At 36.4% G+C, this 22,616-nt stretch overlaps 2 protein-coding genes across 5 annotated transcripts in view; one reads left to right on the top strand and one right to left on the bottom strand.

Moving 5' to 3' along the window:
- The first annotated feature begins 668 nt into the window (after nt 1-668).
- The window catches only part of sycp2l (synaptonemal complex protein 2-like), a 25,572-nt gene continuing 3,624 nt past the window's right edge, over nt 669-22,616 (top strand). The window contains exons 1-28 of one of the 4 annotated variants that reach the window (XM_058376465.1): nt 669-776; nt 944-968; nt 1,049-1,134; nt 1,284-1,369; nt 1,681-1,715; nt 1,806-1,948; nt 2,066-2,118; nt 2,232-2,277; nt 2,374-2,466; nt 7,696-7,756; nt 7,905-8,074; nt 9,051-9,078; nt 9,173-9,215; nt 9,523-9,556; nt 9,628-9,674; nt 9,885-9,942; nt 10,825-10,874; nt 11,025-11,073; nt 11,163-11,289; nt 11,412-11,458; nt 12,717-12,822; nt 14,639-14,692; nt 15,153-15,262; nt 15,353-15,447; nt 16,301-16,400; nt 18,782-18,840; nt 18,931-19,012; nt 19,176-19,444. In XM_058376465.1, coding sequence (XP_058232448.1) covers nt 675-776; nt 944-968; nt 1,049-1,134; nt 1,284-1,369; nt 1,681-1,715; nt 1,806-1,948; nt 2,066-2,118; nt 2,232-2,277; nt 2,374-2,466; nt 7,696-7,756; nt 7,905-8,074; nt 9,051-9,078; nt 9,173-9,215; nt 9,523-9,556; nt 9,628-9,674; nt 9,885-9,942; nt 10,825-10,874; nt 11,025-11,073; nt 11,163-11,289; nt 11,412-11,458; nt 12,717-12,822; nt 14,639-14,692; nt 15,153-15,262; nt 15,353-15,447; nt 16,301-16,400; nt 18,782-18,840; nt 18,931-19,012; nt 19,176-19,217 — 2,031 coding nt within the window. In that variant the 5' untranslated portion in view covers nt 669-674 and the 3' untranslated portion in view covers nt 19,218-19,444. Of the gene's footprint in view, nt 777-943; nt 969-1,048; nt 1,135-1,283; nt 1,370-1,680; nt 1,716-1,805; nt 1,949-2,065; nt 2,119-2,231; nt 2,278-2,373; nt 2,467-7,695; nt 7,757-7,904; nt 8,075-9,050; nt 9,079-9,172; nt 9,216-9,522; nt 9,557-9,627; nt 9,675-9,884; nt 9,943-10,824; nt 10,875-11,024; nt 11,074-11,162; nt 11,290-11,411; nt 11,459-12,716; nt 12,823-14,638; nt 14,693-15,152; nt 15,263-15,352; nt 15,448-16,300; nt 16,401-18,781; nt 18,841-18,930; nt 19,013-19,175; nt 19,445-22,616 lie in introns of those variants that run through there. The other 3 variants (XM_058376464.1, XM_058376467.1, XM_058376466.1) reach the window with 3 other exon arrangements.
- elovl2 (ELOVL fatty acid elongase 2) overlaps nt 19,858-22,616 on the bottom strand; it is a 14,438-nt gene continuing 11,679 nt past the window's right edge. Inside the window, exon 8 of the mRNA XM_058376469.1 lies at nt 19,858-22,612. Coding sequence (XP_058232452.1) covers nt 22,505-22,612 — 108 coding nt within the window. The 3' untranslated portion in view covers nt 19,858-22,504. The remainder of the gene's footprint in view (nt 22,613-22,616) is intronic.

Genomic DNA, 22,616 nt, shown 5'->3' with positions numbered 1-22,616 from the left:
TTTTTCTTTTAGAAATATGGATTAAAAACATTGCAAACGATGAATGAACGACCCTGGGGCGATAAAAAGAGAGAAAATCTCGGATGAAAAGTAAAATTGACAGAATATGCATAGAATGTATTGCTAAGTATATCTACTATAGATTCTTTTGGGGTTCAGTACTTCAGTGGGGTCCTCAAATATTGCATATGATGTGTTTCTGCTTTATCGCTTAAAATGTGTGGAGGATTATATTTTTCACGTTCTCGTTTGAGATTTATTGACTGGATGTGCTTGTTTTGGTCAATATGGCCAAATATCTTTATTTTTTCCTCCACAGGATTTGCATAAAAATGAATTCAAAAATGTGATACTGATATTACGGGCTCTTGAACAAGTAATCTTCAAAGACGAAGACTGCATCAACCAACTGGTCTCTCGGGGGTTATTGGTCAAGATAAGTGTCCCCTGTTATTTGCGTTCTAGGTAGTAAAAAGGTATTTAAAACAGTCCCCCAGATAAAACTACATACAAACTAAACGTTTGAGGCAGAATGTAATTCTTGTAATTCATTCATTTTGTAGTTTGTACAAACTGTGTATTTGTACATTCAAAACTTATGGTAAATTGAGCTGCACAGGGCGGTTGTTTTAATAGGATAACCTAATGTCTTTCCTTTCCCCCCTAAATCATACATGCTAAATTGGTTTGAGATGGTTTGTGAGCATCTGAAGGTGCACAAGAAACCAAATAAGGCTCCATTGCGGATCATGGAAGTGTTCTTTGAAGTGTCAATGGTAATGTAATCTGTTTATAATGGTTTGATGTACAGCCAAAATATGCACTGGATTCAGCAAACAATTTTTCAGCTATTTCAATGCTTAAAAGCTATGAACCTATTTCCAATTGACTGTATTTTTGCATGTTCATTCAATTCAAGAAAAAATCTCTCTTGCTCTTTCAGAGACTTTGCCAGAGCAGCTGTGAAGGTGGCCACACATCCTTTGTCATTTTAAATTTAAATTTTTTTGTGTTGCTGTAATCTATTTTTGAATTGGTTTTGTGGCAGGCAGCATTAAGATTTTGGAAATTCTCATACTGAGGTTTGGAGCTGTTGTGATTGACCAAAATGTACATTTCAGTCTTCGCCTGGAGGTAAGATTAGTTCCGAAATGTTGGAAATAGTATGATTTAAGGTGGGCTCAATTGTTGTTAAAAGCCTAACTGTTCTCTTCTATTCTATTTTATTTCATTCTATTCTAACTGGTTTAAAATTTAATTTTGGTCACTCTCTCTCCAAACAGGCCATTAAGACAATAAATTCAATGCTGGACAGTGCTTCAAAAGAGACTCGTAAAAAAATATGTCAGTCTGATCACAGTTCTCTGCTGTAAGTTTTTTTTTGTCAGTATTAAGTGCTCGTGAAAAGTTACACAGGGTGATTGATTTTTCTATAAAATAGATTTTGATTTACACGAGCAATACACATGGACTACTAAATAAAGTAAATGTAATGTATTTTGCCCTATTTCATAGCCTATCACTGTAACTGATGGTTTAGTAAATACTGCCCCCTAGTGGTATTAGGCTTTACAATGCACCTCAGTTCGAGTCATGCAATGTTTCCACAATGCAATATTTACACTATTTTAATTTTGTGCAGAATTTGAATACTTTTGTTTACGTATTTTTTTTTTTTAGAGAGGAGTTTGCTAATGCAATAACTGATGTAGGCGGTAGGTCATCCTTTCTCTTCTGTATTTGCTTTAGTTCAAAACATTTTTTAAGTAAAACTATCAAATGTGTCAGTTTCTGTTTTTTCTTAGATTATGAAATGCAGGTGGCCATTTCTGAGGCACTCTGTCGGATGACGCCAAAGAAACAAAGGGAGGAACTGGCTGGAAAGTGGTTTAGTTACAGAAGCTTTGCTTCAGCTTTCACAACGATAAGGGTTAAAGAGTTTGAAACGGTATGTTAATGAAGTAATAACCTTCAAATTCCTTTATATGATGATTCATCAGAATGCCAATAATTATTATGGCTTTGAATTTCTCTTTTGCTCCATTGTTAATGCCTTTTTAAAAAGGATTGTAGGATATTTTTGAATGAACTCAACAGCTATTTTGGGAGCTCGAGAAGGTATGTGCTTTGTGTGTATTTGTATTGCAGTGTAATACACTGGTAAGGTCAGCAATATTTGTTTTTGACCTATTTATGAATTTGATGCTCTATTTTCTCTCTAATGCACACAGAGTGTATTCCTATCCATGCGTAAGGGCATTTCTAGATACCACTGAGGTAAGATTGCGAACTAAAAAATTTCATAAATTACCTTTTGTGCAAAATTTTCAAATCAAATTTTCCCTTAATGCTTTTTTTTTTTTTTTGACTTAGTTGTTTAAACCTGAGGATGAACATTTGCAGACATTTTGGATAGACTTTAACATTGGGACATCTTGCATTGGCTTCTATGTAAATGACTCGCAAGTGAGTTTTGATCCAAACTTATACACACTAAATACATGAATTTTCAATCATTAACATATGTTGGGTTTAGTTTATATCCAGTAAATGTTTTGCATAATGCCTCAGTAAATAAACTTTAACTCATAAGAGATGTTTTTAGATAGATAGATGTGTGTGTGTGTATGTATATGTATGTGTGTATATATATATATATATATATATATATATATATATATATATATATATATATATATATATATATATATATATATATATATATATATATATATATATATATATATAAATAATTACACACACACTGCGTTCTAAATTATTATGCAAATGATATCTTTCTCTGATTTTCCTAATTAGTCGATGCAAATGAGTCAGTTAAGTCATCAACCGTTAAGGTATAATTCGAATTTTATTGAACAAACCTCCCAATGATAACAGTATTTATTTCAAAAATAAAAAACTCAAAATGCACTGTTACAAATTATTATGCACAACAGAGTTTTTTTTGAAAAAAATTTATAGGTTGTAAAGAACTGAAAATGGTCTTTTGTTGAATTTGCAGCATTAGGAGGTCATATTTACTGAAATCAAAAGCTATTTCAATCAAAAACATCCTAACAGGGCAAGTTACATGTTAACATAGGACCCCTTCTTTGATATCACCTTCACAATTCTTGCATCCATTGAACTTGAGTTTTTGGATAGTTTCTGCTTGAATTTCTTTGCAGGATGTCAGAATAGAGAGCTATTAGAGAATCCCAGAGCTGCTGTTTTGACGCTAACTGCCTCCCACCCTCATAAATCTTTTGCTTGAGGATGCTCCAAAGGTTCGCAATAGGGTTGAGGTCAGGGGAGGATGGTGGCCACACTATGAACTTCACTCCTTTTATGCCCATAGCAGCCAATGCCACAGAGGTATTCTTTCCAGCATGAGCTGGTGCATTGTCATGCATGAAGATTTTGCTATGGAACGCACAGTTCTTCTTTTTGTACCATGGAAGAAAGTGGTCAGTCAGAAACTCTATATACTTTGCCGAGGTCATTTTCACACCTTCAGGGACCCTAAAGGGGCCTACCAGCTCTCTCCCCATGATTCCAGCCCAAAACATGACTCCGCCACCTCCTTGCTGATGTCGCAGCCTTGTTGGGACATGGTGGCCATCCACCAACCATCCACTACTCCATCCATCTGGACCATCCAGGGTTGCACAGCACTCATCAGTAAACAAGACTGTTTGAAAATTAGTCTTCATGTATGTCTGGGCCCACTGCAACCGTTTCTGCTTATGAGCATTGTTTAGGGGTGGTTGAATAGTAGGTTTATGCACAACTGCAAGCTTCTGGAGGATCCTACACCTTGAGGTTCACGGGATTCCAGAGGCACCAGCAGCTTCAAATACACTATATTGCCAAAAGTATTCGCACACCTGCCTTGACTCGCATATGAACTTAAGTGACATCCCATTCCTAATCCCTAGGGTTCAGTATGACGTCGGTCCATCCTTTGCTGCTATAACAGCTTCAACTCTTCTGGGAAGGCTGTCCACAAGGTTTAGGAGTGTGTTTATGGGAATTTTTGACCATTCTTCCAGAAGCGCATTTGTGAGGTCACACACTGATGTTGGACGAGAAGGCCTGGCTCTCAGTCTCCGCTCTAATTCATCCCAAAGGTGTTCTAACGGGTTGAGGTCAGGACTCTGTGCAGGCCAGTCAAGTTCATCCACACCAGACTCTGTCATCCATGTCTTTATGGACCTTGCTTTGTGCACTGGTGCACAGTCATGTTGGAAGAGGAAGGGGCCAGCTCCAAACTGTTCCCACAAAGTTGGGAGCATGGAATTGTCCAAAATGTCTTGGTATGCTGAAGCATTCAGAGTTCCTTTCACTGGAACTAAGGGGCCAAGCCCAGCTCCTGAAAGGCAACCCCACACCATAATCCCCCCTCCACCAAACTTTACACTTGGCACAATGCAGTCAGACAAGTACCGTTCTCCTGGCAACCGCCAAACCCAGACTCGTCCATCAGATTGCCAGATGGAGAAGCGCGATTCGTCACTCCAGAGAACGCGTCTCCACTGCTCTAGAGTCCAGTGGCGGCGTGCTTTACACCACTGCATCCGACGCTTTGCATTGCACTTGATGTATGGCTTGGATGCAGCTGCTCGGCCATGGAAACCCATTCCATGAAGCTCTCTGTGCACTGTTCTTGAGCTAATCTGAAGGCCACATGAAGTTTGGAGGTCTGTAGCGATTGACTCTGCAGAAAGTTGGCGACCTTTTCGCACTATGCGCCTCAGCATCCGCTGACCCCGCTCCGTCAGTTTACGTGGCCTACCACTTCGTGGCTGAGTTGCTGTCATTCCCAAACACTTCCACGTTCTTATAATACAGCTGACAGTTGACTGTGGAATATTTAGGAGCGAGGAAATTTCACGACTGGATTTGTTGCACAGGTGGCATCTGAGCTCCTGAGAGCGATCCATTTTTTCACAAATGTTTGTAAAAACAGTCTACATGCCTAGGTGCTTGATTGTATACACCTGTGGCCATGGAAGTGATTGGAACACCCGATTCTGATTATTTGGATGGGTGAGTGAATACTTTTGGCAATATAGTGTGTTTGCTGCTTTGTAATGGCATTTTAGCAGCTGCTCTCTTAATCCAATGAATCTCGCAGAAACCTTCCTCGTTCTGCCTTTATGTGCACAAACCCATCTGTGCTCTGAATCAGCCACAAATCTCTTCACAGTACGATGATCACGCTTAAGTTTTCATGAAATATCTAACGTTTTTCAAGGCATTGCACTATTTGATGCTTTTTGGCAGCAGAGAGATCCTTTTTCTTTCCCACATTGCTTGATACCTGTGGCCTGCTTAATAATGTGGAACGTCAGTCTTAGTATTCTTCAAAGTAGTTTGCCTTTAATTGGGCTCACCTGGCAAACTAATTATCACAAGTGTCTGAGATTGATTTCAGTGATCCAAAGAGCACCAAGACACTACCATCCATGACTTTAATTGAAAAACAAATTAAATGTTTGACACTTAAATCCAATTTGCATAATAATTTGGAACACAGTGTGTGAGAGAGATAGATATATATATATATATATATATATATATATATATATATATATATATATATATATATATATATATATATATATATATATATATATATATATATATATATATATATATAATTTTTTTTTTTAAATGTAAGATAATATGGAAGAAAATAAGAAATGACTCTGCTACAATGTAAAGTAGTGAGTGTACAGCCTGTAAATTTGCTGTCCCCTCAAAATAAATCAATATACAGCCATTAATGTCTAAACTGCAACAAAAGTGAGTACACCCCTAAGTGGAAATGTCCAAATTGGGCCCAAAGTGTCAATATTTTGTGTGGCCACCATTATTTTCCAGCACTGCCTTAACCCTCTTGGGCATGGAGTTCACCAGAGCTTCACAGGTTGCCACTGGAGTCCTCTTCCACTCCATGATGACAACACAGAGCTGGTGGATGTTAGAGACCTTGCGCTCCCCCACGTTAGGGTTTAGGTCTGGAGACATGCTTGGCCAGTCCATCACCTTTACCCTCAGCTTCTTTAGCAAGGCAGTGATCGTCTTGGAGGTGTGTTTGGGGTCGTTATGTTGGAATACTGCCCTGCGGCCCAGTCTCCAAAGGGAGGGGATCATGCTCTGCTTCAGCATGTCATAGTACATGTTGGCATTCATGGTTCCCTCTATGAACTGTAGCTCCCCATAGCCGGCAGCACTCATGCAGGCCCGGACCATGACACTCCCACCATGCTTAACTGTAGGCAAGATGCACTTGTCTTTGTACTCCTCACCTGGTTGCTGCCACACACGCTTGACACCATCTGAACCAAATAAGTTTATCTTGGTCTCATCGGACCACAGGTCATGGTTCCAGTAATCCATGTCCTTAGTCTGCTTGTCTTTTAGCAAACTGTATGCGGGCTTTCTTGTGCATCATCTTTAGTAGAGGCTTCCTTCTGGGACGACAGCCATGCAGACCAATTTGATGCAGTGTGCGGCGTATGGTCTGAGCACTGACAGGCTGACCCCCCACTCCTTCAACCTCTGCAGCAATGCTGGCAGCACTCATATGTCTATTTCCCAAAGACACCCTCCGGATATGACGCTGAGCATGTGCACTCAACTTTGGTCGACCATGGCGAGGCCTGTTCTGAGTGGAACCTGTCCTGTAAAACCGCTGTATGGTCTTGCCCACCATGCTGCAGCTCAGTTTCAGGGCAATCTTCTTATAGCGTAGGTCATCTTTATGTAGAGCAACAATTCTTTTTTCAGATCCTCAGAGTTTTTGCCATGAGATGCCATGTTGAACTTCCAGTGACCAGTATGAGTGTGAGAAGGGTAAATGGCTAATTGGGCCCAATTTGGACATTTTCACTTAGGGGTGTACTTTTGTTGCCAACAGTTTAGACATTAATGGCTGTGTATTGAGTTATTTTGAGGGGACAGCAAATTTACACTGTTATACAGGCTGTACACTCACAACTTTTACATTGTAGCAGAGTGTCATTTCTTCAGTGTTGTCACATGAAAAGATATAATATTTACAAAAATGTGAGGGGTGTACTGACCTTTTGTGAGATACTGTATAAATGTGTGTGTGTGTGTGATATATATATATATATATATATATATATATATATATATATATATATATATATATATATATATATATATATATATATATATATATATATATATATATATATAATATATAATAATTACACACACTACTCACAAGTTAAGGATATTCGGCTTTCGGGTGAAATTTTAAGGATGCCATGCCTCAGCAGACAATAAGTCGACTCGTGAACAGCATGAGACGTCGTTGTCAAGCTGTAATTGATGGTCAAGGGCACATGACAAATTATTGAGACATTGACATTTTTTGTTGTGGTATACCCACCACTGTTGTTGGCTTTTGTTTCAAAAATTGTTTGAGATGAGGAAATCACCATTGCATGCTTCTACTTAAATGCCTAACTTTCATGATATAATATCACTGTAGCGTGAACTTTTTACATTTTCCTTAAATTCACCCAAAAGCCAAATATCCTTAACTTTTTGTGATTAGTGTGTGGGTCTCTCTCTCGCTCTCTCTCATATATATATATATATATATATATATATATATATAATATACATACACACTTAACTATTTTTAATTATTTATAGGAAACACTGTGGGAACTTATTAATTTGCCTAAAGAAGCTGTCAGTTCATACAACCTACAAGGTGTGTCAGATGCACAATCATCTATGGCCTGAAAACAAGGCTAGCATTAAAAGTTAATAGATTATGCTTTTAAGTTTTGTGTATGTGGACATGCCATTTGCTGTTTTTTTTGTTGTTTTTTTGAGTAAAACTTTCCTTTTCTTTTTAGAATGTGGTGATCAGAAGATCTTGAGCATTCACATGTCACTTCCTGTGTCTCATGGAAAGATAACTGGAAAAAGAGTGCAGATTACCTTTCACTGTAGGCATGACATTCAAACTGCTTTGAACAAAGTCTATGCTGGAGGAGATGAATTACAGCTGATGGAGGCCACAAAGGTTTGTTTTTTTTTTTTGTACATATGGACATAAAACTTCAGCAATATTTGACTGCCTGACTTGAGGCTGCATAATTTAGTAGTGAGAGATACAGTTGTGAGATTAGGGTGAGGGTAGGGTTTATTTCCATATACCTGAAACCGGAACAAGTGGCAGCTTTTGGTGTGGAGTCTGAGGCCCTCAGCAATGCTAAAGAGGACCAAAAATGAAATTGGTAATGTTTAAGTCCACTTAAACTGCAAATACCAAAATAGTTTAGTTCATTCAAAATACACTGAGAAACCACCCTTAGATCCCTAATGACCATAACCGTGGCAAGGAAGATGACATGAGGAGGAATCCTTGAGAGGAGCTAGATTCTAAGGGCAGTCCATCATCTTCAGAGTGACACTGGATAGTAGGATTGAGTTGTTACTGTTCGACAGCTGTAGTCTCCTCTGAAAGCACTGGCAGAGCAAGGGCGTTGTTTTGTTTTTGCTGTCATTTGCATGTCTCTTTGCAGACATTTTTTTGGTTAAAAAGGCAGTCTGTAACAAACATGTCTGATCTGTCAATGTCACATTCTGCAAAAAGCACAATTCTAACTTTTTTTTTTTTTTTTTTTTTTTTTGTATATTTACTAATTATACAATAGCTTTGTCCATACATGAAAAATATCAAAATTAAGATATTTCCTACATCCTATCCAAATGTATCTTTAGGCTATTTGTGTGGTACCATCCATAGCAATCCTTGCCAGTAATTAGTGGCAGGATGAGGGAGAATATTATAGCTGTGCATTGTCCTATAATGGTTTGAGAGGATTTAGATTGTGAACAAGCAAGGACTTAAAAGGAACTAAAAGTGATAGCCAGAAGGTAACAAACATGAAGACTCTTTCATAATTGAAGTTGTCTTTCTTTAATTATCCACCAAAATGTATTGTACAGTATGAAATACCAATTGTATAAACAGTGTATGTGCAATGTATTTGCAGCATGCTGCATTTAGTCGGGAAGACTCAGGTGTGTGAAACTACATATGTCCCAAAATATATCTAACTTATTTTTTTTTAAAGAACTTTGTTCATATCTCTATGTGAAATCGTTTCTCTTTCAGGAATTCCAACTACTCCAATTGAAATAAAAAATTCATTCACCAGGTATGTTTCAACGAGTGGAGAAGTTATTTTGAATTCTGCTGATAGAAGAAAGAAATGCAGCATTTTCTATAAGAACTATAATTCTAGGTTGTTCTTGTTTATTTTTCTGTAAATGTTATTCACACACTGATGTTCCAGTCTAATAAGTGTTGCAGTTCTTTTCCCATTAAAATATTATATGGATGGATTAAAATGCTTAACAGTTTTTTTTTTTGTTTGTTTGTTTGTTTTTTTTTGTTTTTTTTACAAGAAATGTTTTAATTTTTGCCAACAAATTGGTATACATATTTTTTTTTTTCCCTTTTAGCCCTTCCTTGACCGAGACTACAGAAAGAGCTCAAGTAAGTATTGATCTTGATTGGCAATATGATTTGAGAACTTTTTAATTTTTTACATTTTATCTTTTTCCCAGGGTTCTTTTACTGTTCGAAGTGGGCCTAGGAAATTGCCATCAAACAAGTGAATAAAATCTTTCATATTTATTACTTTATAAGAATGAATATAAATTTCTTCATGCTTGCCCAGAAATTTTGCACAGTACTGTGTGTGTGTATGTATATGTATATATATGTGTATGTGTATATATATATATATGTATGTATGTATGTATGTATGTATGTATGTATGTATAAAAATAAAATAATAAATAATAATTTTTGCTATGTGCAGATGTAGGTCATTCCCAACAGAAGACAAATATGCTCTAATAAATGATTCAGACACAGAGGTATGTAACTTTGCATTCATGTGTGTTAATCACAACATACATAAACATTACAGCTAAGTTATTAAATACACACAGCTGGACACAACAAAATATTAAAAAAAACTTTTTAAATTAAATAATCATAACTAATAAATCAACAGACAATCATTGAGAACATCATTTATTTAAAGAGGCTTGTGTGCATCCAGATGAAACTCAAAAGGCCTATACAGGACATGATTCAGAGGTCATGTGCAAAATTTGGCATTTGGTCAAATATGGGGCCAGAGTTAAGGATAGATAAGTGTTTCTCAGAAACCATAAGTCTGATTGTGTTGAAAGACTTATTATGCCAATCTATAATGGGAATTTTGATGATAACTAAATGTCATAAAAAACGTGGCCAATATTGGCCAATCAAATTTCAGCAGGCATTTGACGGTTAATATTGACCAATTATCACCAAGGTTGAATGGTTAAGTTTAGTTAAGTTAGTAGCTGGTTAAGTGTGAACCAGCTACTTTCTGATGCAGTCTCAAATTGTTCATGTGCTGTTCATGTTTTTGCTCACAAAAACAAGCTTATATCTTGGGAGGTTCTCAACCCACATCAATTTGCCTTTTGAATTATTTTGACCCAATTACATGTTTTGTGAACTAATCCTACAACTTTAAAAATACAAAAAATATACTCAACTGGAGGGTTATGTTTGCTTAGACCACATGTAATAGTAGTTTATTTTTATTATTACTATTATTATTATTAGCATCTTAGCTACAGTCAAATAATCAGACTTAAATTAATTTCTGCAGACATATTTTGTGGAAAACAATGGGAATATTTAAATATAGATGTGTACCTATGATTTACAGAACCCTTTCTGTGTTCTGTTCTGTTGCACAGGTGGCACAAGCTAAAAACATTGTCTTCAATGAGTCTGTCTCCTCTAATGGGTAAAAAAGATCATCTTGCACTCAACTTTAAACAAAACATTTCAGTTTAGAGTCTGTATATACTTTGATTTCCTCAATGTTTGCCCCCCCCCTTTTTTTTAAACCTGAGTTCAATAATACTGACCTTGCCTTTTTTCCCCCCTTCTTAAGGTCTGCCAGTTCTGTTAAGTCATTTCCATCTGCAAAATCTACACAAAAGGTTATTAAAATGTCTGTTGTAGTTTTCTTAAAGGTAAACAATTTTTTTTATACTTTTAATATAAACTTATGTATTTTATTTTTTAACAGAGGAAAATTAGGATGTTTCACTCTGAAAGTGACAGCTATGTGTCACCTGGTGAGAGACCTTTGCTCAGACACAAACCTCAATGTTACTACAACAGGAAAAAAACACAGCTGAAAAGCAAACTTAAAGGTACATGTCAATCCAAAGCATTCAATCCATCTATGAGCTGGCACTCCTTTCCAATAGGTAGAATAGTGTCTATTTTTTTTTAGTCCATAAATAGCTCAAGCAGCTTAAATTTTCTCTTACAGTTCTTCCACTTTCCTCACCAAGTAGCAATGAAGAGAAGTACTTTAAGGTAACATTCTTCTTTATTACTGAGATAGATACAACTTTACTGTCATTGCAAATTACAGGTACATAGCAATGAAATGCCGTTTAGCATCTACCAGAAGTGCAAATAGTAGAAATTGTACAAATTTACATATTTATCTGCACTTGTTCATTTGCACATCAGTGAATAAGGCTATGTCAGAATGTGTATAGAGAAGTATGTGCAAGTTGTATTTGCAGCTGATAGTGTTTTTTTTTATTTATATATATATATATATATATATATATATATATATATATATATATATATATATATATGTGCAAAAATGTGCATTATGTATAACAGTAACACCATAGTGTGTTTGTGTGTGTGTATATATATATGTGTATGTATGTATGTGTATATATATATGTATATATATGTATATGTAGATGTATATGTATATGTATATATATATATATATATATATATATATATATATAATGTGTACATATATGTACAATATGCACATTATGCACATTATATTATACAGAGAAAATATTAATGTACAGGGTGAAGCAGAACTGCAAGGTGTTGCAGTGTAGTGAGACATGAGTGCCCTAGCGGTGTAGTGCAGAGTTCAGAAGATGGCTGTGGGGAAAAAACTGGCCCTGAACCTGCTGGTTCTGGTGCGAATGGACCTGTATCTCCTCCTGGATGGAAGGAGGCAGAACAGTTTATGACTCGGGTTGGAGAAGTCCTTGATGATTTTGTGTGCTCTGCGCAGACATCTACTGTGGTGAAGAGACTCAATGGCAGGTAGTTGGGTGAACAGGGAGTAGAGCAGTGGGCTCAGCACACAGCCTTGTGGGACACTGGTGTCCAGTATGAGGATTGAGGATATGTGACACTCAACCTTACAGACTGAGGTCTATGTGTTAGGAAGTCCATAATCCAACTGCATATGGATGTGCAGATACCCAGGTCACTAAGCTTAGCGATCAGTTTACTGGGGACGACTGTATTAAAGCACAGCTGAAGAACATCCGGATGTATGTATTGTTATTGTCCAGGTGAGTGAGAGATGAATAGTAGTGGAAATGGCATCCTTTGAGGAACTATAACTTATTGGTCAATTTAAACAATTACTGTATTCTTTGATCTCATGTTATGAATGTAAACTCAGGAATTGTCTCCAAGGTTGTCTCATAGAAACCAGCCAGTATTTATAAACAGCATTTGCAAAAAATAGGAGTATATGATAACATAACTATGTATGTATATTAATTCTGACTGTTGAAAGGAATCAACCCCTAAACACAGACTGGAGAGAGAGGGGGGTCAAGAAATTCAAGGGAAGCAGAAACTGGATCTTTCCCACCAGACCAAGGAGTCTGTTCTGGATTCAAGTAAGTCACAATGAGTTAAATTTAGACAAACTGTATTTTTATTCAGTTGATGCATTTATGTTCTACGCAGATGGACATGTTGTAAAATGTGTTTCACAGAAAGGGCAGGGACATGCACTTTGAACCAAGATTCATTGGTGTATGACTGACAGAATATACAGTTGTTTGATTTTCTGGCACTGCATCATATTTGTCATATTGTTGATGGCCTCATTCTGGTTGAACAGGCCATAGTAACATCCCACAGTGACATTAATGATGGCCTCTATACATGCACCTGTGAACCCATCCTAATCTAGGAGATACTGAAGAGTGTGATTAAATAATGCTGTTTAAGGAAAGGTTACCCACTGGTTAACATGAATGCACATACATTTATTGCTGTTGTACAAGTACACCAAGATTCATTATGCAGTTCCCCATCAAGCTATGTTGCATAAGAAAGGAATACAATACAATCATAAGGTGAGTCAGATTTGTGCAATGTTACCAACATGGCATGGTCTTGTATATCAGTATTGTGAGTGGAACACCATCACAGAGTATTTATGTACTTGACTGAGCATGAATAATTAAGTATGTCAGTTTGCATGTGTGGGTACTTGGGAACTGGTGTCCAGTTCAGAAGATTGGTGGTGATGAAGTGGAAGCTGTTCCTTAGTCTGGCAACATGGCCATTGATATACATCGGTAGCAGCAGACCAGAGACGTGAAGATAGTTGTCTGTTTAATTCCAGGAGATGGTTGCTCTAGATTGTCTAGATGGAAATGATTTCACAAGCATACTTGGAGTCAAGATGTTCTTTCATTGAATGCAGTTTGATGCACTAGACTTTATCCTGGGTAGCACTAAGAGGAATTTCACTGGATATTTTTGAAGCAGTGACAGGGAGATTAGCTGATTATCCTGGATCAGTTCCAGGCTGGCCTCCGCCTGAAAAATCATGGGCGGTTAGAATCTTTGCAACAGTAGGCCTTGTTGGCCCAATACAGACAATGCTTGGGTGAAGTTGAGGATCATACCCAGTGCAGCTTATACTAGAGGCTGACTGACTGACCTCATCGGCTCAGCAATGTCAAAAGCCTACTTAAGTGGCTTTGCTAGTTCAGCCAAAACCAAAGGTTGACGGGGTTACTTCACCAGACCAACCAATACCAGAGGCTGATATGGGTGGCCTCTACACACAAGGTCGTGACAGAAGCTGACCAGGCAGCCTCCTAAGAGATGTCCAAGTTAGAGGATAACCAGGCAGTCTGCAAGCCGTGCTCGAGGCTGACATGGCGTTTGAGCCATTAAGTCCGCTCTGGACTGTGTGTATTGTGGCAATATCATGACCCTTCCTCCCTACCCCAAAGTGACTTTGGCCCATGGCTTACCCCAGTTTTGGAACCCACTGGTTGTAGAGTTGCATTTGCATTTTCACTGACATAATGTAATGACTCAGTGGGATAAGGAAAGCAGCCATTGTAAGACCTGAAAAAAAAAATTTCTTAGTGCCAGGTGGTATAAAGTGTTCTGCTGCAATTATTTAGTTTGCTTTACTTTTAGAATTTACCTGTTCTCACATTTGACCATTTTTAAAACTTAGGACAAAAAATAACTTTTAAGGCATAAACTAATAAGCATCAGATGTATTGGATTTTTTGTTTAGTTTTAAGGACATACAAATTTTGCATCCAGCTGTACTAGATCAGACTTTCTGTTATAAAAGCTTCATAAAACTTGATTTGAAAAAAAAATGAGAATGTACAGTGGATTCATGCAGATTTGTTTACCAATTTCTTTCTCTCTTCTTCCCTAATGCACTGATTCAAGACCTTATTAAGAATCCTTTTCAAACAGAAGTGAATTTGACTTGTGATGTTGGAGGTGAGGACCAGCTCTCATTCTCTACACTCAAACCCAGGAAACTAATAATTTCCCCCTCACTGGAGAGTGCAAATGGTGCAAACCCTTAGTTGTCCCTTTTTAAACCCTGTTAAAGTGCCAGTCTGTCTATTTGATTAAAGTCACTAGGGGAGACCAGTTACAAAATCATTTTTTATTCCATAATGTTTCTGATTTTCAATATGCAATAAAATTCCTATGGATTACTTCGTCAAACTGGCAAGATATCAGATAAATTAGACCAGACTCAGTTATTAGCCTGAGGAACATTTTATTGTAGTGAGAAATAGAAAAATAAATTTAGGTATCTTGAAAGGTGTGTGTGAGAGAGAGAACAAACGGACACAATTTTCCTGAGAGTTGCCAACAGTTCCAAATTGTCCTCAGAAGAACGTTACTGTTCATTGATTGGGCACAATGTTGTGCGTGTGTGTTCATGTAGAAGCAATAACCCATGCATTGATGGAAGAAGATGAATCTGAGGCAGAGTTGAGTTCTGGAGTCATGGCTGCCTTTGATTCCTTTAAAGCTCAGTTAATAGAACATTTCTATGTAAGTAATCATTCTTGGAAAGTGCTTGTGTATACAAAAGTAAGAGAAAAGTCAGTAGACATAATTAAATGGATCCTATTTTATTTACAGTCCAGGTATAAGAAGACTGAAACAAAGTCACTGAAATCTTTGACTGACTGCCAGAAAACTGTATCCTCTTTGCTAAAAACAGTGCATGATCAAAGGTAAATGGCTATTTATAGTATAAAGTCCCCTCCAAACGTATTGGAATGACAAAGCCAATTCATCTGTTTTATGCTGTATACCAAAGACATCTGGGTTTAAGGTCAGTAGGAGGGTAGGGTAGAGGAGAGGAGGTCGAGGGGAGTCATCGATTGCTGCTGTTTTCCTTGGCTGACCTGTTCGATGTCTGGATATTAGTAGTCTAGTGGTTTCTTTTTCAGGACACCCCAAAATGTTGTATTGGCTATGCCAGTTCTTGTGCAATCACTCTGATCAATTTCCCCTTTTTTCTCAGCTTCAGAATGTCTTGGTTTACCTACAAAAGGCAGTTTTCTGGTCTTCACTTTTGGCTTATCCTTTTCAAAAACAAGTGCAGTCTTCAATGATGAAAACAAGGTTTCCAACCAAGCATATACCTTCAGAGCTGTTAATTGTTTAAAGCAGTCAAATCTAACAGGGCACACCTGGGCAATAAGAAACACCTCTTGCACCTGAAATGTGTAAGGTGGCATATTCAATTTTTTTAAATACATACAAGTATTAGGGAATGAATTTGAAATTTTGATTGATCTGATTCTAAAGTCTCATTTATCTTTTGATCTCAAAGCCAGATGTCTTTAGTGTATAGCAAAAACAAAAGAATTGGCCTCGTCATTCCATAATTTTTGTGGGACTGAATTAAAAGAAAGTATAATATATCATGATATAAATCTTGTATTTCTGAATAAATGATTGCAGCTATTTTGCACCCACATTTGCATATTAAAATTAATGAACATTGTTTCAGTGACGTTATGAATGACGTTTTAACTTATTGACCATGTTTCACTCAATGCTCTGTTTTTCTCTATGAAGGCTTGTTCATTTGGAATGCTTCCAGAATGCTGTGGTGCAGCAGCTGGGTCAACTGGAGCAGAACTGTCTTTCCCTAAAGAACATTGAGACAGAAACTGTGGTCTGTTTCCTTCCTCACTCATAATTGCTTTTTCCTTTCTACCACACACATTTTCCTTCTAATGTTATCTTCCACATGTTAAATAGGTACTACCACATAGGCAGGCATTTACAGAAGTACAAGCAGAATGTTATTTTCATAAGTCATCCAACTGCAAAATTTATATCCTTCCAGTGTGTAGTCTCCAATGAAATTATTGGAGCAGCAAGGCCAATTCTTTTGTTTTTGCTCTAAACTGAAGACATTTGGGTTTGAGATGGAAAGATGAATGTGATGGATCTGCATTTTAGAACATAGAACCTTTTGGTGGCAGACCACAAAATTTTAAAGAGAGAAAAAGGAACCGATCATATACAAAGTCTTAAAGTCATTATGCATAAATGTAATTTTAAACTTTATCTATATATTTCTATTTCTGTGATGCTGCTTTGAAACAGTGTCCATGGTTAAAAGTGCTATACAAATCAAATTGAATTAAAGTAAAAAACAGGTTATTTGGTTGCAACCTTTCTTTCTCCAAACATAAGCTGAATTATTTCCAGAGTTCTGTTGGTTTCATCTGATTAGAGTATATTGTTCCAGAATAAGTCTGAATACATTTAGCAAAGGTTCAGTTCATTGCTTTTTTGTGAAACATTGTTTCTATTGCATTCAGGTTGGATGTAAATACATTTTAAATAATGTTAAATATCTTTTGTCAGAAAGTATGTGATCCTTTGCTTGCAATAACTGTTGTGACCCCCGTAAGCAGCAATAATTGTTCACTAAACATTTACAGTAACTGGTGCTCAATATTGCACAAGGAATTGCTTAATCTCAATTATGTTGGTGGGCTTCCTTGCATAAACTGCTCTTTTTTAGTTTCTTCCATAAAATTATTGTTATGGATTATATGAAAATTATTGGATTATGGTATGGACCTTGACTAGGCCATTCCAAAATATTACATTTCTTTTGCTTCTCTTTAGACTTGCTTGTGTGCTGAGGTCCATTGTCTTGCTGAATTAAAATTAAGCTTCACTTTACAGAAAGATACTACAACATAATCCTATAGAATTTAGTGCATCATCCAGAATTCATAGATTTTGTCTTAGCCATGTAGTCTTTAGCAAACTTCAGACAGGTAGCAATGTTTTTGGAGAGCAGCACATACCTGCCCAAAACATTCTAGATGTACATAATTGGCTCATCTCTTATTATATATTATATCTTAAAATATATATATAATTATCTTATGATGATGATGATGATGATGATTATGATTATTATATCACTGTTTTTGAGTGATAACAATTTTATGGAGTTTCTGTGTATATAGATGACGATTAATATATCTCAAGTCTAAAATATATTAGGGTATCCCATGCAGTACATGTATTATGTCTGTATTAGTGGAAAGACAAGGGCCATGCAGTGGACTGGTGGTTAGCACAGGTCGCACAGAAATTTCTTTATAAAATACCCTAATAATTACAGTTTTTGTTTTGAGAAGTCAGTAGTGTAAATAAAGAATAATTTATGAACTCACATTTCATACAACTTGCATTGACAAAAGAGCTCTATGTTACAGAAACTAGTCCAAAAAAAGCCTAAAAAAATATAAAAGTGATTTGAGTAATAATAACTCGAATAACAGCCAGAAAGTATAACAAAGAAAAGTCCAACTATTTTAGCAGACTATTGTATCTGTTGACCCTGCTCAAATGTATAGGTAGGTGCAAAAACTGAGGTATTTTGGAGGTGTTTTGTTTATTGGATTGTGGGAAGTTGTTCTAAAATCTAGGGACTTGGACAGCAAATGCCAATTCACTTTTAATTTTAATTGTGACCTTGGCCAAGATTTTGTGAGGTAAAACCTCAGACCTTTGTGCATTCAAAGGCAGAAATGAAGTGAAGTGAGGACTGGGGAAATGTGCTCACTCTCTTTGTGCTTCTGTGCAGTCTGGCAGCAGCATTCTACACTTTGATCCTAATGTATAGTGGGTTGCAATAAGCAATACAGATTAAATGAATTGATTGAAGGTTTGAAATGCCAATCATTTTGTTGTGATTTTTGTAGCTGACCTCAGTCAGTTTTCAGTGTACAGCACTGTAATCCAAGATGCACTGCATGATATAGCCTTTGTCTAATATTAGAAAGAGAAATGATCTTGCAATGAAATTCTAGTCATTGAAGTGTTGATGGGTGGTAGGAACAGATTAAAAAATACTTCATAGATGACGTACTATATTATGTATATATATTTTGTTCCTCTGTATTATGTAGCAGCTTTTGAAGTAGTTATATAACAAATGTAAGTCACTGATGTACACCATGTGGGATGCAAGTGACAACATATTTGAGTTTCAGTTTTGCTGTTTCTTTTCTTGTCTTTTTCCAGGGTTTTTGGAAGTCTGTATCTGATGCAGTGAGCGCATTCTGTAATAAACAGCAAAAGAGGTAGTATAAAATATTGCATGATTGTCATAAATCTTAAGCCTATATACTGCTTTTCATTTGTATTTTTTTGTTTGTTTCTGTTCCTTTTAGGTTGGATTCTCTAGAGTTTCTAAGAGAGGAAGTCCAAACCCACCAGAGCCAAGCAGAGCAAAGGGAAGCAATGCCTAACGTGGTAGGCATCGTCTAATGTCTACAAATATTCCATAAGGTTTTGCCCCTGCATGTAGGTGGTATGCCATCTCAAGACCTTTAGAGCCATGGGCATTATAGGAAGAGCGTAGAACCAGTGTATTTGACATTGTGTATGGGAATATTTATATATTGCACTTTTTCAGTCCACTGCAGTAGCAGTTGCAGAGACCGAAGACAGGGAATGAAAATTTTATACAACACCTACAGATTCCAGTTAAAAACTACGCATGAATACTTCGAGCATTGCTTCAGTGAAATATGTAATTTGAATGATTTGTATTCAAATGTATTATGCTTCAATTAATTTATATTTACATGAAAAACAATTTGTTTAAATATTATATAATGTGTGGAAAAAAGCTAAGTGACATTTACGATGCCTAGTGATTGGGGGGGGGCTTCTTTCTATGTTTTGGATCCCTTTAATTTGGAAAAAAAAAAAAAAAAGGTAAAGAACCTTATACACATTAAAAGTGTGGTAATTAGACATTTGTGCATTGCCTATGCATTTTTTTTTTTTAACATTCACTCTAATAACTTAATTTGAGTTTGAGTGTAATTGCAGAAGAGAAATGCCCCATTAACATATTTCTACCACACCATATCTCTATATTTATCTACTATATTTTATCTTCTGAATAGTGAAAACCTGAATATCCATGATTTGTGACTAGTGACTTTGCATCAAATCTGGTAAAATGATGCCCCTGTCTCAGAGCCTGTCATCTGGTGAAATATATAAATATCTCTTTTATAAGAATTTGTATTAGGAGTGAACCCAAAATCCTGAAGGGCTATACATTAAATTTTGAAAAATACATGAAATTATTGATTTGACACATACTAGTTTATTTTTGAAGATTAGAGAATCTCAGATTTGAACCTTTCTGATTTTATCTAAAGATCAAGAGATTACATGATTACTCCAACATTTTTAATTAAATGCATACCCAAATAATTTTGCGTAAGATGTTGCATTTAGGCCAAAAAATGGCCAGGTCATCATTTGCCCTGTATATACAAAAAGGAGTTGGTCTTGGGTCTGTATGAAATGAAAGGATCACACTAAATAGTGTATTAATAGTATGCTCTTTTTTTTTTTAAACCATTGTCATTAGGCGTTTGAAAATATACTGCTAGTGGGCTCTACCATGAAATTGAAATCTTATACTCTTAATATTCTCTTATTAATAAAATATATTATTTATTCTATATTTTTATATATATATATATATATATATATATATATATTTTTTTTATATATATATATATATATAGAGAGAGAGAGAGAGAACAAAATATTCTTTTCTACAAATAATTTTATAATTATGCTAGGAGCACTGAATTAAAAAAAAAACTGTCATTTTGATTTATTCTGCAAGGCACTGTGTTTTTAGGAATGTCCACACAATGGCCACCCAGTCAACTCATGTTGCTGTAGTCCAAAAGAACTCTCTAGTTCTGTTAAGATTTGTTAGGGAGCCCTCAGTAATATAATTTTACACATCTACTCGGATATAAAAATCTAACACCCAGGCAGAAATAACACAAACGTAGGAGCTTATTTTTCCAATGTGAAGCAACGTCTGCACAGAAAATAGGTGAATGCGAACAAGACTAAAATTATCAGACAATTATCAAACTTCAGCCTGTAATTTTCTCAGATGATGACAGATCGAAATGCCAATGTGGCCAATCCGGAAAAGAATAGTCACAGAGGAGCATCTGTAAAACAGGAAATTACGCCAGAACCCCATGTAAATTTAATCCCATCTATATAGAACTTTTGTCCACTGATTTAATTCCCTATATTATTGTGGTGAAGAGCCAAATATTACAGTGAGGGATCCCCTGCTGATTTTGTACGTTTGCCCACTGACAAAGAAATGATCAGTCTATAATTTTAATAGTAGGTTTAGTTGAAAAGTGAGTCAGAATAACAAAAGAAATCCTGAAAAACGCATTTCAAAAAGTTACACATTGATTTGCATTTTGTTGAGTGCAATAAGTATTTGACCCCTTTGCAAAACATGATTTAGTACTTGGTGGCAAAACCCTTTTTGGCAGAGGTCAGATTTTTCTTGTAGTTGTCCACCAGGTTTGCACACATCTCAGGAGGGATTTTGTCCAACTCCTCTTTGCAGATCTGTATATCCATCGTCCCTTTCATGTGATGCAGTTGTCCTGTGACCTGGGATGGTGTTCTTGGGGTCATAGGCAGCATTCCTCCTCCTCCTCCAAACACAGCAAGTTGAGTTGATTTGGTCTCATCTGACCAACACTTTCACCCAGTTCTTCTCTGAATCATTCAGATGTTCATTGGCAAACTTCAGACGGGCCTGTACATGTGCTTTCTCGAGCAGGGGGACCTTGTGGGCTCTGCAGGATTTCAGTCCTTTACACCGTAGTGTGTTACCAATTGTTTTCTTGGTGACTATGGTCCTATCTCCCTTGAGATCACTGACGAGCTCTTCCCGTGTAGTTCTGGGCTGATTCCTCACCGTTCTCATGATCATTGAAACTCCACGAGGTGAGATCTTACATAGAGCCCCAGACCGAGGTAGATTGACAGTTATTTTGTTATTCTTTCATTTGCGAATAATCGCACCAACTGTTGTCACCTTCTCACCAAGCTGCTTGGTGATGTAGCCCATTCCAGCAGTGTGTAGGTCTACAATCTTATCCCTGACATCCTTAGACAGCTCTTTGGTCTTGGCCATGGTGGAGAGTTTTGTATCTGATTGCTTCTGTGGACAGGTGTCTTTTATACAGGCAACAAGCTGAGATTAGGAGCACTACCTTTTAAGCTCCTAATCTCAGCTTGTTACCTATATAAAAGACACTTGGGAGCCAGAAATCTTGCTGATTGATAGGGGATGAAATACTTATTTCACTCATTAAAATGCAAATCAATTTATAACTTTCTTGAAATGCATTTTTCTAAAATTTTTTGTTACTCTCTCACTGTGTTAAAATAAACCTACAATTAAAATGATAGACTGATCATTTTTTTGTCAGTGGGCAAACATAAAATCAGCAGGGGATCAAAATTTTTTTCCCTCAATGTATAATGACAGTGATGTGTAAATTTTCTAAGTCCATGATTGTCAGTGTGGGACAAAGTATGAATGAAACTAATCTTGACTTTATATAACAATTAGTTTCATGTGATGACTGATGATGTGATTAAAATGTGTAATTTTTGATTATGGAATCTCCTGGCTCTCAGGAAAATATTGACATTATTTTCAAATGCTCAAGATACTGAGTGTGCCACTTCCATACATGGCTACAGTACAACACTAAAATCATAACATTCAAGTTTTCAGAGGAACAAAGAAAGCCAAAATACAAAGGTTAATAACTACTCTATATAAAAAGCACAACTACATTATTACATATGAGGATTATTCCTGGTATTAGGTTAGCTAACATGAAAGATGGATTTTAAAGAATCAGTAATGATGTGTCATCACTGATGCTTATGTTTGGCTCCATTAACACAGGATGAGGTCCCGTTTATGTGGTTTCTCATCATCTCCTTAGCTTTGTCATCTCTAGCTGGCTTTTTTCTGTATGTCTGC

Source organism: Hemibagrus wyckioides, linkage group LG23 (genome assembly GCF_019097595.1).
Source record: "Hemibagrus wyckioides isolate EC202008001 linkage group LG23, SWU_Hwy_1.0, whole genome shotgun sequence".
NCBI classification, from domain to species: domain Eukaryota; kingdom Metazoa; phylum Chordata; class Actinopteri; order Siluriformes; family Bagridae; genus Hemibagrus; species Hemibagrus wyckioides.
This window is presented reverse-complemented; position numbering and strand designations above follow the sequence as displayed.